Source organism: Trachinotus anak, unplaced genomic scaffold (genome assembly GCF_046630095.1).
Source record: "Trachinotus anak isolate AG129_WGS33_773 ecotype Australia unplaced genomic scaffold, CSIRO_AGI_Tana_v1 ptg000002l, whole genome shotgun sequence".
NCBI classification, from domain to species: domain Eukaryota; kingdom Metazoa; phylum Chordata; class Actinopteri; order Carangiformes; family Carangidae; genus Trachinotus; species Trachinotus anak.
In genome coordinates this window covers 5,074,965-5,090,194 of record NW_027273853.1, presented here as the reverse complement: position 1 = coordinate 5,090,194, position 15,230 = coordinate 5,074,965, and the positions used below count along the sequence as shown (strand labels likewise).

Sequence of the window (15,230 nt, the reverse complement as noted above, 5' to 3'; positions counted from 1 at the left end):
CACTTAATTAAGAAAATGGATATTTATTTACATAAAACTTTGTCAACATATAACATATTTACAACATGAGGGCTTCCCTTTTACTTAAAAGCAATTTTATGACATGAACAAACATACTAATAAATACACATGAATAATACTTCTTTCAACAAATTTAGGCTGCGACTTGATTGTAAAATGGCTGATTACATTTTGGAAAACAATGATGACATATAATCACCATTTTCCCAAGGTTTTAGCTCCAGAAAGACCCATGCAGGAAACATGGCATACTTGGAATGATAAAATCATTAATAGGAACATTAAGGCCAATTTCAAACTGCTTGGCAGAGCGGCACAGCATTTCAACCTACTTCTAATCTTACATCTTTAAAAGTCCTGATTAAAACAGAAGCCACTGCTTAGAACAGAAAATGTCAGGGTCAGAAGTGTTGGAGGAGGAGACTGAAAGGGACATTCATTCATCTACAAAGCCTTTCAAGTAGTGTTTGAAAGACATGTTTCAGATCTGTCATCAAAGGCACTCCTGACAAAATATGGCTAAGAAAGGCTCACAGCTTTACAGTAAAACACCGAATGGACAATCTTCCTGCTTTCCTTGCCCAATGGTTTCACAGATCAGTGAAGCAGTCTCTTCCTGCTGTAGGTCTTCCCTGTGTTCGAGCGCGTCATCGGCTGGCTGAAGGGCGAGACGTCCACTCCATCGACCTCTCTCCTCACTGATGCAACTTCATCTGAAAAGTTTAGAAAATAATGTGGATTCTTAGGACCAATGAAAATATAAGGTTTTTTTTTTTTTTTTTAATCCTGCCAGGTCAAAAATAAATACTATAGGCAAGTTGAGCTCCGACCTACGAGCCCATCTGGGGAAGGAGAAAATACACTTCATGGGCAAAGTGTGTAGACACCTAAACATGACAATTAAAATGTGATTGTTAAACATCTTTTTCCAAAACTAAAGGCATTTATCTGCTGTTTTAACAGCCCCCATCACTACGCTGGGAGGACTTTTGGAATCAAGCTGCAGTCATGTTGAAAAAGGAAAGGGCCTTCTCAAACCGCTGCCACAGGGGAGGATGCACATTATTGTCTCACATATTATTTTATTTTGTAGTAATAAGCCTTACCTTAATTGGAACCTTTGATTTTAAAAAAAGTGATTTAAAAGTATGTGGACAGTATTGTGTCCACACACCATGTAATGTATTCTGAAAGATGAATCCTACACATGATTTTATCATCTGACAGGTTGGCAAGATGTGATCAGGTTTAGACATCCATCAGCCAGTTTCTCTCATCTGGCATTAATTATATTTATCTATTCATTTATTGTTAATTTTAACGGTATTTTTATATCTGTGAATGTGTGTGCAATGATAATTCTGTTCTATTGCGCACTTGCTCTTGTGTATAGACTGGACGACAAAGTTAATCTTGTAAATATAAATACAAAGACATGATCAACATTTGCCCTTACAAATTTACACACACACACACACACACACACACACACACACACACACACACACACACACACACACACACACAGAGCTGGCAGTCAGTGATGCAGCAGACATGCAGCCACAAACAAGCGTCTTTTTCCCACAGCTGATGAGCACCAGCAGCCACGACACACACGCCACACATCCAGTTTGTCTGTGGCTAAACACAAACAGTGCACATCTTACCTTTAAAATTAGGTGTTCTCTTAGTAGCAGAGCCTGATCTGCCCTTGAACAACAATGGAGAGTGAGTGAGGGCCAAAATCCCACTCGCTGTCACTGGCTTTGTTACCTTTGAACTGGGAGGAGTCGCTACTGAAAAATGTAGAAAAAAAAGCAATGATGAGATAAAGCTTTTATTCTGTATATTCATGCATTAATTTCAGAAGAAAGTCTCAAAAACAGTAACCACTGGGCCTTGTATAATGTTGAAAATTCTTTTTGAAAATGTCAGGACACCACACACATTTTCAAAGGGTGGGTCTGGTCTATTGCTTTAATCCAAATTAGTCAAATATTACATCAATCAAGTCACAAAGTTAAATAATTTCATTTGACATTATATTTAATTTCAGTCAATTATTCAAAGCTACAAAACATGTACTAGTAATAGCTTTACATTTGTGAACATTTTGCTCTCTTGTCTTATTTCATGCAAAATATTTGGTCAGAATTCAGAATGAAATTTTAAGTCAATGATGAAAATATCTTTGTTGCGACCCCTGTACTTTAATTTTGGAACAATGTTTTGTTACAGAATGTGTCACCCATAGCTTACTTGACTTGATGTCTCCATTTGCAGCAGGCCAGGGGATTTCTTCTTCAGCTGTCTGAGGGTCAGCGCAGTCAGCCTGCTGAGCCAGCTTCTCCCTCCAGTACAAGTCTTCCAGAGGAGAGAGTGGTGATGCACCTGCTGTGACTGGAGGTGACTGTTTGGAGGTCAAGGCTATTATTACAGCTTTGTTGTTTGAGGGCTCATCAATGTCCTCAATGTCCTGTAATCTGCTAACTCCAAGCTCAGCTTCCTCCAGCAACTCCTCCAGCAGTGGTTCCCCTTTCAGGACACGATCTTTACCCCCAATCACTCCAACCTGAGCTCTCTTCCTGCGAGGCCAGCTGTTGAAGTTGTCTGGAGTCACCTTCCCTGCACTCTGAGGTGAAGGAGTCAGGGGAATGATCTCTGCAATTGCCTTTGGAGACATTGTTCCCCCAGGATGGCGTGTAGGAGTGTAGGACTGGCAGATGTAAGTTTGGACACTTCCACCTTTTCCAGGCGTGCTCTTGGCTGGGGTTACATGAGTGCAGATAGATGGTGAGACACATCCAGGATCTCTGTGTTTAGAGAACAAAGCCAAGGGGCTTTCCAGCTGAGAGGGTTTCACACCAACTAAAGAGCTCTGAGCACATGATCGAGGACCTCCATCTGAAGCTAAATCGTCTGCATTCATTGAATCTGTGCGTTTGAATTTGAGTTTGGGAAGTCCTGATGTTTGCATTTCCATCTCTACTTGGTAAGTCAAAGAGTTTGGAGTAACTGTGACCTTTTGGCGACTAGTTCTTGCAGGGCCTCTAGGGGTTGAAAATCGAGGGGAATCATTTCCATAGCCCAAACGAGCAGCAGCCTCCCTCTGTTGGCGATCAGGGGTCTGCCTGAAGCCATAGCTTCGCCCGGGTGTACCTTGGTGTGACACACGTGCTCTAGGAGAGACTGTGTTCAACAGAGAGTCTTCACCAGACTTCGAAGGCTTTCGCGAAAAGCTAATGTTCATCTTGAGACCACCACTAAACTGGGTCTTGACAACTTCCGCATCAACAATGTCCATACTATCATCGTCTGTGGTAGCAGAGTTAAAATGTGATGAGTCAAACTGCTGTGATTCTGTATGGGAACTAGAGTCAGTTTCTGAAGACTGGGAAGGTTCAGCCTGTACCTCTCCTGCTGTATCTGACTGCATGTTCTTTTCCACAAGGTCACAGTTCTCAGCGGACTTTGTGCTACATTTGGAGGGAACATTCTCACTAGAATGGGATCTTAAGTTATGTCTGGTGGTTCTTGTACCTTGACCACACCTTGTTCCCGTCAGGGACTTTGCTGGAGACTTAACTGAATTATCTGATCCTTCTGAAACAGTACCACCTCCTACTGGTGTAAACGCTGGCTTACAAGGGGATTCAATATTTGAACTTTTGCCCGGAGTTCGTCCAGAGCGAGTAATCATTTGGTGAGGAGGACTAGGGGTCTTGCTTTGAGTTCTAGTGTTAGGTTTAGGGGACAGGTGTTGGTTTAGAGGTGGTGTGGATTGTGGAAGAGGCATTTCCAGTAGACTAACAGTATCCATTTTTTCAGGTGTTTTCATCCTGTTGTGAAGTTTTTCAGAGGACCTTTGATTTTTCTCCTGTGTCAAAACAACACTACTCGCATTTTCAGCAGTTCTTACTAGGCTTACTTGACAAGCCTTTTCTGGGGTCTTGAAAATGTCTCTTTTAGTGTTTGTGCTTTTGACAGGACTGCTGAACTTGTTGGGTGTTTTCGCCAGTCTTGGAGAACTGCGGGATGCAATACAAGGTGACACTGGCACCTTGAAAGTGGCGCTATTCTCCACCACTCTAAGTTTTCGTGGAGATGGAGACCATGTGACGCTCTTCTTGGGAGTCTTGGAAACTGGGCTAGTGAGCAGATGTAGTCCAGAAGATGACATGCCTTCAACCAAGGCCTTGACTGGAGTCCTGAGAATACCTTTCAGTGGGCTCCTCACAGGGCTTTTCTTAGTAGGTGTCTCTACAACAAGAGTCCTTCTGGCTGGCGATCTGAAAGGACTGCCCCTCAGAGCCATACCAAGCTCACGAGAACTGCCACCTGCAGGGCTCTCTGCCATAGAGAAAACACACATCCTGGATGAAGGTGGAGTTTTGGGGGTTCCTTGGGTTCGAGGGGTCCTGGGTGTATTGGGAGTTGTATTCCCAAGAATGGCCCTCCCATGTTTGCTGGGTGATTTTGTTGGTGTTTTGTTTGGGCTCTAAAAAACAAAAACAGAAAAGTATCTTTAATTGACTCACATTTGCACAATATTAGAATTTGCCCTTGTACACTATGAACATACAATATTTATCTAGAGAAATCACTGAACTCAATAAAGGGGACAATTCTGAATATTAGGATGTTGAGAGAATGAGTGGAACAAATAAATGAATGGGGCTATTAAATGAATGGCTCCACAGATCTATTGAACCAGGTAAAACTGTTTTGTGACAGTGACAGATGCTATGGTCAAACTCCAATTCTGCACTAATTTGTGAAGAAAAAAAAGCCTTTGCGTGCAGGTACTAATACATGTGATATTTTTAGTGACCTAAATTATTAAATTGAGAATTTACCTCAAAGACACTGGAGTCTGTGGAAAGCCTTGATCTGGTGAATCTGGTTGCACCAGACTGGTCAGATGGACGACCGGGGGAATCAGCAGCCCCAAAAAGAAGACGCATGGGAGACCGAACTGTTTTTACGTTAACACTGCTGATTTTACCATCACCGAGCACAAGCTGGGACGCAGAGAGAGCCCTGTCCAGGTTACGTGAGCGAGGTTGAGAATTTGAGTAGAACGTGTTTGAGTGTCTTCTGGCAAACTTCTTAATCCTGGGGCTTCTTCTTAGGTCTGATACAAAACCAAAGCACAAAACAAGACAAAAATAACCATTTTATTCATAATTAAATGAATAATTTAAATAAAAGGCTTTTAATTAAGTCAAACTGTCTCTTTTGTCTTAAAACAAATTACTAATTTCCAATATAACAATGTCTCAAAAAAGTTACAATACAATTAAGTTTTATTTTCAATTGAAATATTTAATGAAGCAAGACTAGTTTTATGAACACGTCATTGTTCAATACATAAAGGTAAAGGTGGAGGAACATTTACATAACTGTAACTTAATTAAATTTTTCTGATGTAATAAATTTTATTGCATTTGCCCCTTAGACTCCTATTATGTTTATTTCTGATCCTTTTCTACACCTACTATTGTTGTGTACTTTAACACAGGACAAATACAGATTATAGGAATTCCTACATTCATGTAAATATATTTGGTGTTGAAAAAAGAATAAATATTGTAATATCAATATCAAATACCTTCTGTAGGTTTTACAGGTGACTCTTCAACAATGCACTCCTCAGTTGGGACAGATCTCCTGAGAACAAATTGTCAAAAAGACATTAAATATTTTTAGCCAACAACTACATGTGTTTGGGTCATACAATTCTTGTCTTAATGAAGAAACTGTCCCTGAACAAATATCAGGCAAACTGTCGATTACTCAAACATACCTTCCCATTTTCTGCCGGTATAGGAGACGACTGGACACTTGCTTATGGAGGGGTGTTTCACACACTTTCTTTGTTAGAAGTTTATGTCTCTCTGAAAAGGAAGAATTTCCTGTTAGGAAATTTGACAAAATAACCAGGTAATTGAAACTGCTTCTTTTTTTACTGTCAGTCCAGCCGGAATATCAGAATAAGTTGCCTGGTAAAATACTGAAAATAAAGATTATTTGGGGTGATTTTATATGTCCTGTTGATTACCTGAAGTTACCTCTGCATTTCTTTAAATGAAGCTGTTGTACTGTTTCAGATTACCTTCAGATTCATGAGATCGCTTGCGTTTCAGTCCTTCCACAGCAGACACAGACTGGCTCCTCGGCAGCTTGGCTTTCTTTGAGGGTGAAACAATCTCCTGGTTGAACAGGTTTCTTCTCACCTTGGTCACCTCTGTGGACAAACAGAACATGACTGCAATGTTAATATGGTGGTGCCTACTGCTGAATCACCGTTTTCATACCATCTACTAGTCTCATGATATCATTAATGTAATACTGTTCTCAAAACATATCTTTAGAACATTTCCTCCTTGCCAGCTTGAAAGGACAACATTAAAAATTTATAGGTGGCCTCTTTGTAAAAAAAACAGACTGGGCTCAGCTTGAATTCAGTCAGAACAGTTCCTGTTCCAAAGGCTGAGATTGAGAAGATTTTGGGTGGAGTGGGCAGGTGTTAAATGTCGTATGTGAAATGGAGCATACCTTGTGTTTCTTGTTTCTGAGGTTGTGGTTCTGCAACAGGTTTCTCCAAAGCAACACACACCTTTGACTTGGACTAATGAAAACATAAAGATGGGTGAGATAACCTGGAGCAGAAAGCTAAAATAGCCATGAAACATATGTGCAAATGTGCAGAAACCCAATAATTAGAGATATTACTGCTCAAGATTTCATAATAATCTAACAGAGATATGAATGGCGATTGATTATGCACTGTCATCTTACGGCTCTTTTTGTCTTTTTGGGGATCTCAATTTGGCGAAGACTCTGGGATGATTCAGTCATACTGCGATGACGAGTCAGCATCCCACTCCTGAGACAGGGAGAAAAAAAAAACAAAAAAACAACTTGAATTGGACAAATACTTGTAAATGATATATACATTATACAGCTCAATCAGACAACTGACTCTTTGTAGTTGCATTTAAGTTTGTTTTTTTTTCAAATTCCAGGCCATTTCTGATTTGCCATAACCAAACACTGTCTTTCCAGGAAAAAAATACAGTCTCCCCTCACCTCCTCTTGCTGGCTGAGCGATTTCGCAGATCCTGCAGGCGATCTTTGCCATCCGAAACCAGACTGTGTGTGGAGAGGGGCGGTGAGGAGGCTGTAGGTGAAATGCTGTCCTTGGCAAATGATTCGTCACTGAAGAAGTCAGCAGGTAGAACAGCAACCAAAGCTTCAGGGAGCTGGGTGCCCAGACTGTTATAGATGTCTGCAAGCACCCTGGGGACAGCAGTCAGGAACCTGCCATGATGCATAAAGACTATTGTTAGAATCTTACAACTATAGATGAGAAATATTTGACTCACTGAGAATCATTGTTTCCTATGATACATCAAGTTGGTATTTTTTAATATTTAAAAAAAAGATTGGGGGGGAAAAAAAAAATAAAAAAAATTGTAACTAAATATATGGTTCCATGTTTGTGGCCTTCAAACAAATGTTATGAATTATTGCCTACACACTGTCTTTTACTACAATCTTTGTTTACAAACTAATTGCCATCTTTTGGGAGAATAGAAAACATCCAGTTCCTCCACCCCCACACACTTACCCTGGGAGAACCTCATCTTGAAGGAACCTTGTCAGGCAAACTGGGTCTTTTGTTAGGGAGATGATCCTGAGCATTTCAGCCACCTGTGAAACAGGAGAAGTTTGAACTGACTTATTTACATTTGCTCTATTGTGAAGTCAGTGGTGTTCAGGGCATAAAATTAAAGCTCATCAAAATGGTTTCAAGCCGTTAACAGAATACATTCAATGTTGAAATATTTCAAAACAATCCTGTTGACAGTGCTAATTACAAACACTGTAGCTAAAACTACATGCTCTGTTGCCACAATTACATTCTTGACCTTTTGCCATTACATAAAATAATTAAAATGTACCAGGGAAAACTCAATAGTGAGCATCTTACCTCCTCTGCCATCTGATCAGCATCAAGTGAGTCAGACTGCTCTGAGGAGAAAAGTCTGCACAACTCCAGCCTCAACACCGCCTGAAGCTGGCACCTAGAGGAGACAACCTGCGTTACTGATGCCTAAATAAAATTTAAACACATACAAAAAAAATGACTTAATAAAATAACTTTCTGAACCTTCGTTTGTCAAGGACGAATAGACCAGCTACAAACAGACACAACGTACACATTTCACACATTAACACTCAGTTTGCACATTTTACTGACTAATATCCTTTCTCCATCAAAATTAGCAGATATAAGCAGGCTTTTTTTAAACAGGGGTAAACCAACTAATATAAGCTGATTGGCCCTTTTTCCACTGCCAATTGAGTTTCCTTTTCTGTTCGGACTGAGGACACGCACAACTGCGAGGAGAGATGTCATCACATGCACTTACAGAGCACACACGCAATAGAGAGACAGTGAGCTGCTAGCCACTGTGCAATCTGGTAAAATGGACCCAAATTGATGCTTCAGCAAAAGTGTGGGACAGTCTGATCTGTAATTGTGTGTTTTTGAAACTTATTTTGGGGCTGTAGCTCACTCTTTCATCCCCGAGTGCAGTGTAGCTGTGGTGTTTGTGGTTTAACAGCACCGTGCTGGACAGGTGACAAGTCTGTCTCTGTGAAAGACGAGGTGAAAATTAGCGGCTTCACCCAGGTGCTGTGTTTAAAATCAGTGCCAATCGGAGCTGAAGCCGATAAATACCTGCATCTACTGCAGAGTCATTTGACCTATGAATGCAGATTATACCATTTTCTATTGCCGGCAAAAGTCCGATGTTAACAGGTTTTTTTGACCAAAAGAGAAGGGGCTTTAAAAAACAAGGGTAAGGATAGCACTCACTCTCTGACTTTACTATCAACATCAGCAGCAGTGCTGTAGAGCTGTCTGATTGATTTGCTGGTCTTGAGGAGATGCTGCTGGACAAACAGGGAGGTCTTCACCTATAAAGAAGAAAGAACATTTTCAACTAATGAACTGGGCTTTAATGTATTTTATGTCATGAATGAATGCTTTCATTGTCCTGATAAGAAACATTTCCGCATCTTATATCAACATCTTCTTGTCTCTGCCTACAGTGGGAATGTAAATTTGACAATTACATGCCCACTGACAACTGAAATCACAACCATCTATCAATTAATCCACAAACAAACAATTAATAAAAAAACAAACAAAAACAGTCTGTTGCGAAGGAAAAGGGGGTCAAGTCAGAATACAGAATTTGTCTGACCTCCGGATGTGATTCTGCCATGAGAAAGGTTTTCACAGCAGACAAAAGCTGCTTGACACCAGCGAGGACGGATGAGTCTCTCTCTGCCACAGTCTTCTCGTAACTTGACTTCAGATGGGACAGGAGCTCTGCCTCACTGGTGAAACCTAGGGAAAGGAAGAAGATACATCAATTGGTAAATTAACATATTTTAGTTTGACACTTCTGGAGAAACACACTTGCTTTCTTGCAGAGAAAGACCTCGAGTTTCAACATATGCTATGGCAGGGTGATAATTTGAGCAGTGGGGTAAAGTTCTGATGGAGACACTCACTGATAGTGTTTGCTCCACCAGATTTTTTTCTGTCACTTGACCGTCTCTTCCCCTGTCTGTCTGGCCCCCTGCTCTCTGCCCCCAGCTGCTCAGCCTCAGCCTGGTTTTTCTGGGCTTTCACATTTAGCCGTGCCACATTAAGCATCTGCAGGGAGCGGCTCATGGTCTTCATCTTCTGTTTCACGGGTGTGCGCTGGGCACCACCTGGAGATCAAAGATGGGAAATGTTACAAAGAAAAATAATATTTACTGAGATGTTGAGATCTTGACAAGATGATACAAGAAACTGAAAATTTTATTTCCAATTTTTAACAAATGCAAATAAAACTTAAATAATGTCTAAAAGGATAATGTGAAGATTTTACTGTCTTGATGATGTACACAGAAAGCCAAAAGTATACATAAAATTTGAGATGTAGCTCTCATACGTTTTTTGCCCCTTTTGTTGTCTGTGCCTTGGGACGCCTGGTACAGTTCAGCAAGACCACTGATCAGCTCCTGCTGTAAGACAGATGACTCCTCCTCCTCACTCTGCTCTGGCACTGCATGCAGCAATCTAAGTAGTAAAACATCAGGACCATGTGTCGCTTTTTTGTGCCGTGGTTGAGTTTGTTGTAAGTTGCTTTTAATTATTATTTGTGTGTGTAAACCTGGATATAACTCTTGATTCAAAAAGTTGCTAGCATTATTCATATAAAAATGGTGAAATCAGAATCCACATACCTCATTGACTCCATTAAATGAGAGCTCACTCCTGACTGGTCTGATTGAGGGAACCAAGTCTCCAACACGCCTGTTGTCAGTGGGCAATGACTGACTTCCTGCTGAGCCCACTCAGGAACCAGGTGATCCTTCAGCTTGTCTGAGGAGTAAACAAACAGAAATGGTTGACAATCCAAAAATGAAAATCAAAACAGTGTTGCTACCATTTAACACATTCAACTTCCTTTCAAAAGGACCAGTGTTTAGGATTTGGGGGGATTAAATCAGCAGGAATGGAATGGTATATTCATAAATATGTTTTCATTAGTGTATGAGGCAGAGATAACAATCTTGATAAGGATTCATCAGATTGTTTTTAAAAGAATTTTGATGATGATACTATACTAAGTGGGACAGAGTAGAAAAATTAGCTTGTCAATTCTCTGTGGTGGACAAACTATGTAATGGTGACACAGTTTCAAACGCATCTTAAATGTCCCCATCTCGAAATTTCTTGTTATATACAGTTCAGTATATACAGAGATACAATATATCTGCAATAAGCCAATATCAGACAATATATTAACCTGGCCATTTTATAGACCTAGGTCTAATCCTTACCATTGACACTGTCACCGTCCTTCTCCATGATGTCGTATACTACTCCAAGAACACTGCTCACAACATCTGGTAGGTCAGCTGAGGTATCAGCTGTGGCAGGGGCAATTGTTTCAGTGGTCAGGAACTGGTCGTATCGTGATGTGATTCCAGGCTGGAGAATGGTGAGCAGAGCTGTAGAGTGTGACCAGGAGGAGAGGACAGCTGAGCACACCAGGCCGCTGTCATTCACCTCAGCAAGCTGGTGAACAAAGTGAAAAAGTGGGAGAAGTGAATCTCACAGAGAAAAGAAGAAGTTTTCAAAGTAGCCCATCTTTGTAAATGATACAGCCATCTGATGGCCGATTCATGTTCCAACCAGGGTTGTGCCCATAGATGGTGATCTCAGTGATTGACAATGTTCAGAGAGATCACCAACAGTCTGACAGGAGCAAGATTGATAGACAAACAGACCACACCACTTAGTTTGGTTTCATAGCCTTCTTGCTTTTCATGGTTGTAAACAGAACTTTCAGCCCTGATTCCATTTCCTCCTATTGTAGCAACAGACAGAAGGTAAACAACAGGAAAGTGAAAGGGACGGTCAACGTGAGAGAGGGATGTAAGCCATAGACAGCCGTTTCTACGTACCTCCCCCGCTATTATCAAGTGGTTATTGTGAATGCTCTAATTATTAAATGTTTTATTTGTTATGTAAATCTACTTGTTATCCTGCTGTGGACTGGAACTAGAAAGCACTTCACCAACACCTGTTGTTTCAACAGTTACTGTAGATTGTTATTTTTTGGATTTTCCAAAGGAAAGGGTAGCTAATCTACCCAAATGAAAAGGACAGATGAAATGATTTACATTGCAAAAGAGTCTTAACCTCTTACTGTTGTTTTTGGATATCTCACCATATGCAGAGCTTGAGCAGACAGTTCCACGAGGAGATGCTGGAAGGAAGCAGCTCCCTGGTCACTGCTGCTGGAGCACTGAAGCACCCATGACTCTGTAGAGGCCTGTGTCAGTGATGAGGCATCCCAGCCCTGTAGCACTCCTTTCAGACACACTTCCATCGACTCTGGGAGAGGCCTCTGTCTGTGTGACAATGGCTCAACCATGACATCACAGCTCTGTCTCACATCACCTGGTTGGGTGAAGAATAACAAAACACACATGAATAATGGCAGTTCACTTTCAGCTTTGTGTTATGTGCTTAATTTATCCTGCTTGTCATTTCTGTATCTCATATCACTTCCTACATTGTGTATAGTTCATGTTCAGATTTTGCTGTATTTATAATCTTGATTTGTTTCTTTTAACACAGCTATTGCTATACAGCCCCTGGTGCCCATTTCCTCTTTATCTGCATGAGTATATCATCTAGGCAGATAAATATTCAGAAATAAAGTTAAATCTCAAGACAGTGAGGATGTACAGTATAATGACTCACAACTATTTAGTGACTGTATTTAAACTATAGATCACAGCGACACTATTTCAGACATGTTTGAGTTGTAACAGGTGATGCTAAGAGTTCATGTCCATGAACTAACCTTGCTCCCACCGTAGAATACCCCTTATGACAGGAAAAGCCAGGCGGTAGAGCCTTTCAGAAGACAGCAGGTATCCAATACTGGACTTGAATGCAAACATCTCTGGCCTGAAGCCTGAGTCTGGCTTCTGACTGCAGCAGAGGTTCAGCAATGCAACCACGGGAATAAGTTTGCCGCCCACATGAGCCAGAACATCGGACAGCTTCTCAGATCCAAGGCAGTCTTCACACCTCAACACCTGCAAGACAAATGGTTGCAGTTGCTTATATCAGCGGCTACTTTGGTAAGCAGGTATTTGTTAGCAATTATTTGATATTTACAGCTATTCTAAAATCCGCACTTACAAGTCACATAGAACATAACTGTGAAACTGTTTAAAACATCTACATACTTTTTAATCACAAAAGCTGATGATCCAGTTTCTACCACAAGTTGACTTTGAAGACAAACTGAATTCAGGCCAATGGTTGTGCTCAAAATAAAAAATTTAATAATAAATATTGTGATATTTAATTATTGTCCAGCTGCCTGCTATACTCACCTGGTCATGTGATCTACTGTCAATCCAGTGCAGCACAACCTGTCGCTGAAGTAACATGTCGTGTAGACCCCTGGATATAATGTGCTCTGTCACATCTGAAGGCAGGTCGTGGTTTTTTCTGAGAGACAGATAGTCCACAAGTTGTTTCCTGGACCGTGGGTACTCCGAGACAATAAACACAACATTTCTCCCGTTGTTTGAAACATCCTCCTCCTGTGAAACACTAGGCTTTCCAGCTCGGCTCGACTTCCTGGGCCTCAGGGACAGTTTCGTGGGAGAGGTGATGTCCGGTCTGTCCCATTGGAAGTCCAGCAGTGTTTCTTTGAGTGCGTTTTGAACTGAAGCAGACTGACTGAATTGCTGCTTTTGTTGAGAAGAGCACAATTTCTCCTTCACGTCAAACTTGGCTTCAAACTCTTGTTCAAAGTCCTCAAAAGTTTTGTGCCGAAGCTCCTTGAAGTCCGATCCCCTCGATATGAGGCTGGCATTGCGGCCAATCTTGGACTGAAAAAACTTATAACCCCAGCGCACCTTCTCGAATCCGTATTTGTAACCGAAATGCAGTAGAATTTGTAATATTCCTCGTTTCACAAAATTATTCCTGACATCCACCTGATCACCTGACTCACGATCTCCATAATCCACATCGATAACAAAAACCAAGTTGTGTAAAGCCATACCGTCAAATGCAGCGTCCCCAAAGACTGCGAGTGGCTCCGGAGCCCTCGACTCAGCGATGAGCCATGAAAACAGTTCAGCGTCGATCAAATGTATTTAACTCCGCTGTCACTATATGAATACATTTAGTCCAACGGGTTGTTCATTGTCTGGACACAGGGACGCCATTTACATGCCAACATCAGTTAGCTAATTTCAGCTAGCTGTCCTAGCTACCAACCTTCGAGTTAACGTAACTGAATTAACGTAACTAACGTAACGTAATTAAAGTTAGCTTCAGTTAGTTTGACACAGGGTATTTGAAATGACTTGGCACATACACTAGAAGAGAAACACGCCCGAACTTATCTAAGTATTATTAAGAGTCCATATGACATTATTCGCATACCTAAACTTCACATTCGCCATCTTCTCGTCGCCGTCTGTCCTCAACCGTTCGCGCTCCTTCACTGAAAGCCCACCCCTTCCGTGTTATTGGTTACACGCTGTACAAACAACGGTTTCATTGGTCCAAAATTACGCGTAATCAAGCTGACGATAATGCTGAGTTTTCATTGGACAAATGGGCCATCAATCAAATCTGAATAAAACTGTAATACATGATATATGACATAACGACTGACAGGCACCGCTTACATTTAACTTTTAAAAACACCAAAACTGCTGTTATCCCATTCTTCTTCACTATTTAGAAGGAGTAATTGAGGGCCCACTTAAATTAAAAAATATTAATTATTTAGTTAGCTCTTATTTATCTTTTATGACAAAATAAATTAATTGGAAAAGCTGCACAGGGTAGTTGCTAAACGTTACAATTTAAATGGAAATCCCTTAACAAATGCTGAGTAGAAACAAACCATGTTACTAGGACAAAATTATACAAATATCTTACAATTAAGGCTTGAATTTAAAACTGAATTTGAACATTTTCAACCTCCAAAAAGACAGTGGGCAGGCCACAGTGCACGTCCTGCTAGACCACCAGGGGCACAGGTAAGCTTAAAATGAGACCTTATGCCAACACATCAAAAGTGAAAGAATGTTGTGGTGGATTTGGTTTATCAACTAATGTAATATGTTATTTTTTGTTTCAGCTGCCTGCTCTACGTGTGCGTTAAAGAAAGAGACAAAGCTAAAAATGGGCAAAGGACTAAGTTTTTCTTTTATGTTGGTCCAATGATGACTACTTGCTCTGGTGTGCCAAGTAAAGCAGGACGAATGAGAGCCTGGCATCCACAACCATTCTTCATCTCTCACTACCTAAAATGGAAAAATGAAAAACCCCTCATTCAGACCAACTAGTCTGGGTCTTCTCACTGGATTTTCAATGTTTTCAAAGGAGGGTGCACCCCAAAAATACTCACAGTTTGGTGTTACAGTTGGATTTCTATGTTGGTTCATATCAATCAAATGACTACAAATTAGGCTGTATGATATTTTGAGGAAGTATGAACATATCTGATGTTTACAATGAGGTTTGTCAGCATTGAGGCACAATTCATAATAAAAAACCATGCAATTTAGAGTATCTTTTCTAAATT

At 40.8% G+C, this 15,230-nt stretch overlaps 1 protein-coding gene across 2 annotated transcripts; it reads right to left on the bottom strand.

The window, feature by feature from the left end:
• Nucleotides 1-7: 7 nt before the first annotated feature.
• ticrr (TopBP1-interacting, checkpoint, and replication regulator) lies at nt 8-14,118 on the bottom strand. Of its 2 annotated transcripts, XM_071492025.1 has the most exons (22): nt 14,078-14,118; nt 13,012-13,129; nt 12,471-12,708; nt 11,829-12,061; nt 10,936-11,173; nt 10,336-10,474; nt 10,041-10,168; nt 9,613-9,816; nt 9,300-9,445; nt 8,909-9,009; nt 8,018-8,111; nt 7,655-7,737; nt 7,114-7,344; nt 6,823-6,910; nt 6,580-6,652; nt 6,137-6,268; nt 5,828-5,918; nt 5,633-5,691; nt 4,878-5,155; nt 2,281-4,519; nt 1,689-1,817; nt 8-734 (listed from the first exon to the last, which is right to left on the bottom strand). In XM_071492025.1, the coding sequence occupies exons 1-22, from the start codon at nt 14,095-14,097 to the stop codon at nt 619-621; spliced, it is 5,178 nt and encodes a 1,725-aa protein (XP_071348126.1). In that variant the 5' UTR covers nt 14,098-14,118; the 3' UTR covers nt 8-618. The 2 variants fall into 2 exon arrangements, with proteins under 2 accessions (XP_071348126.1, XP_071348117.1); XM_071492016.1 differs by having other exon boundaries at nt 13,012-14,117.
• Nucleotides 14,119-15,230: the final 1,112 nt, after the last annotated feature.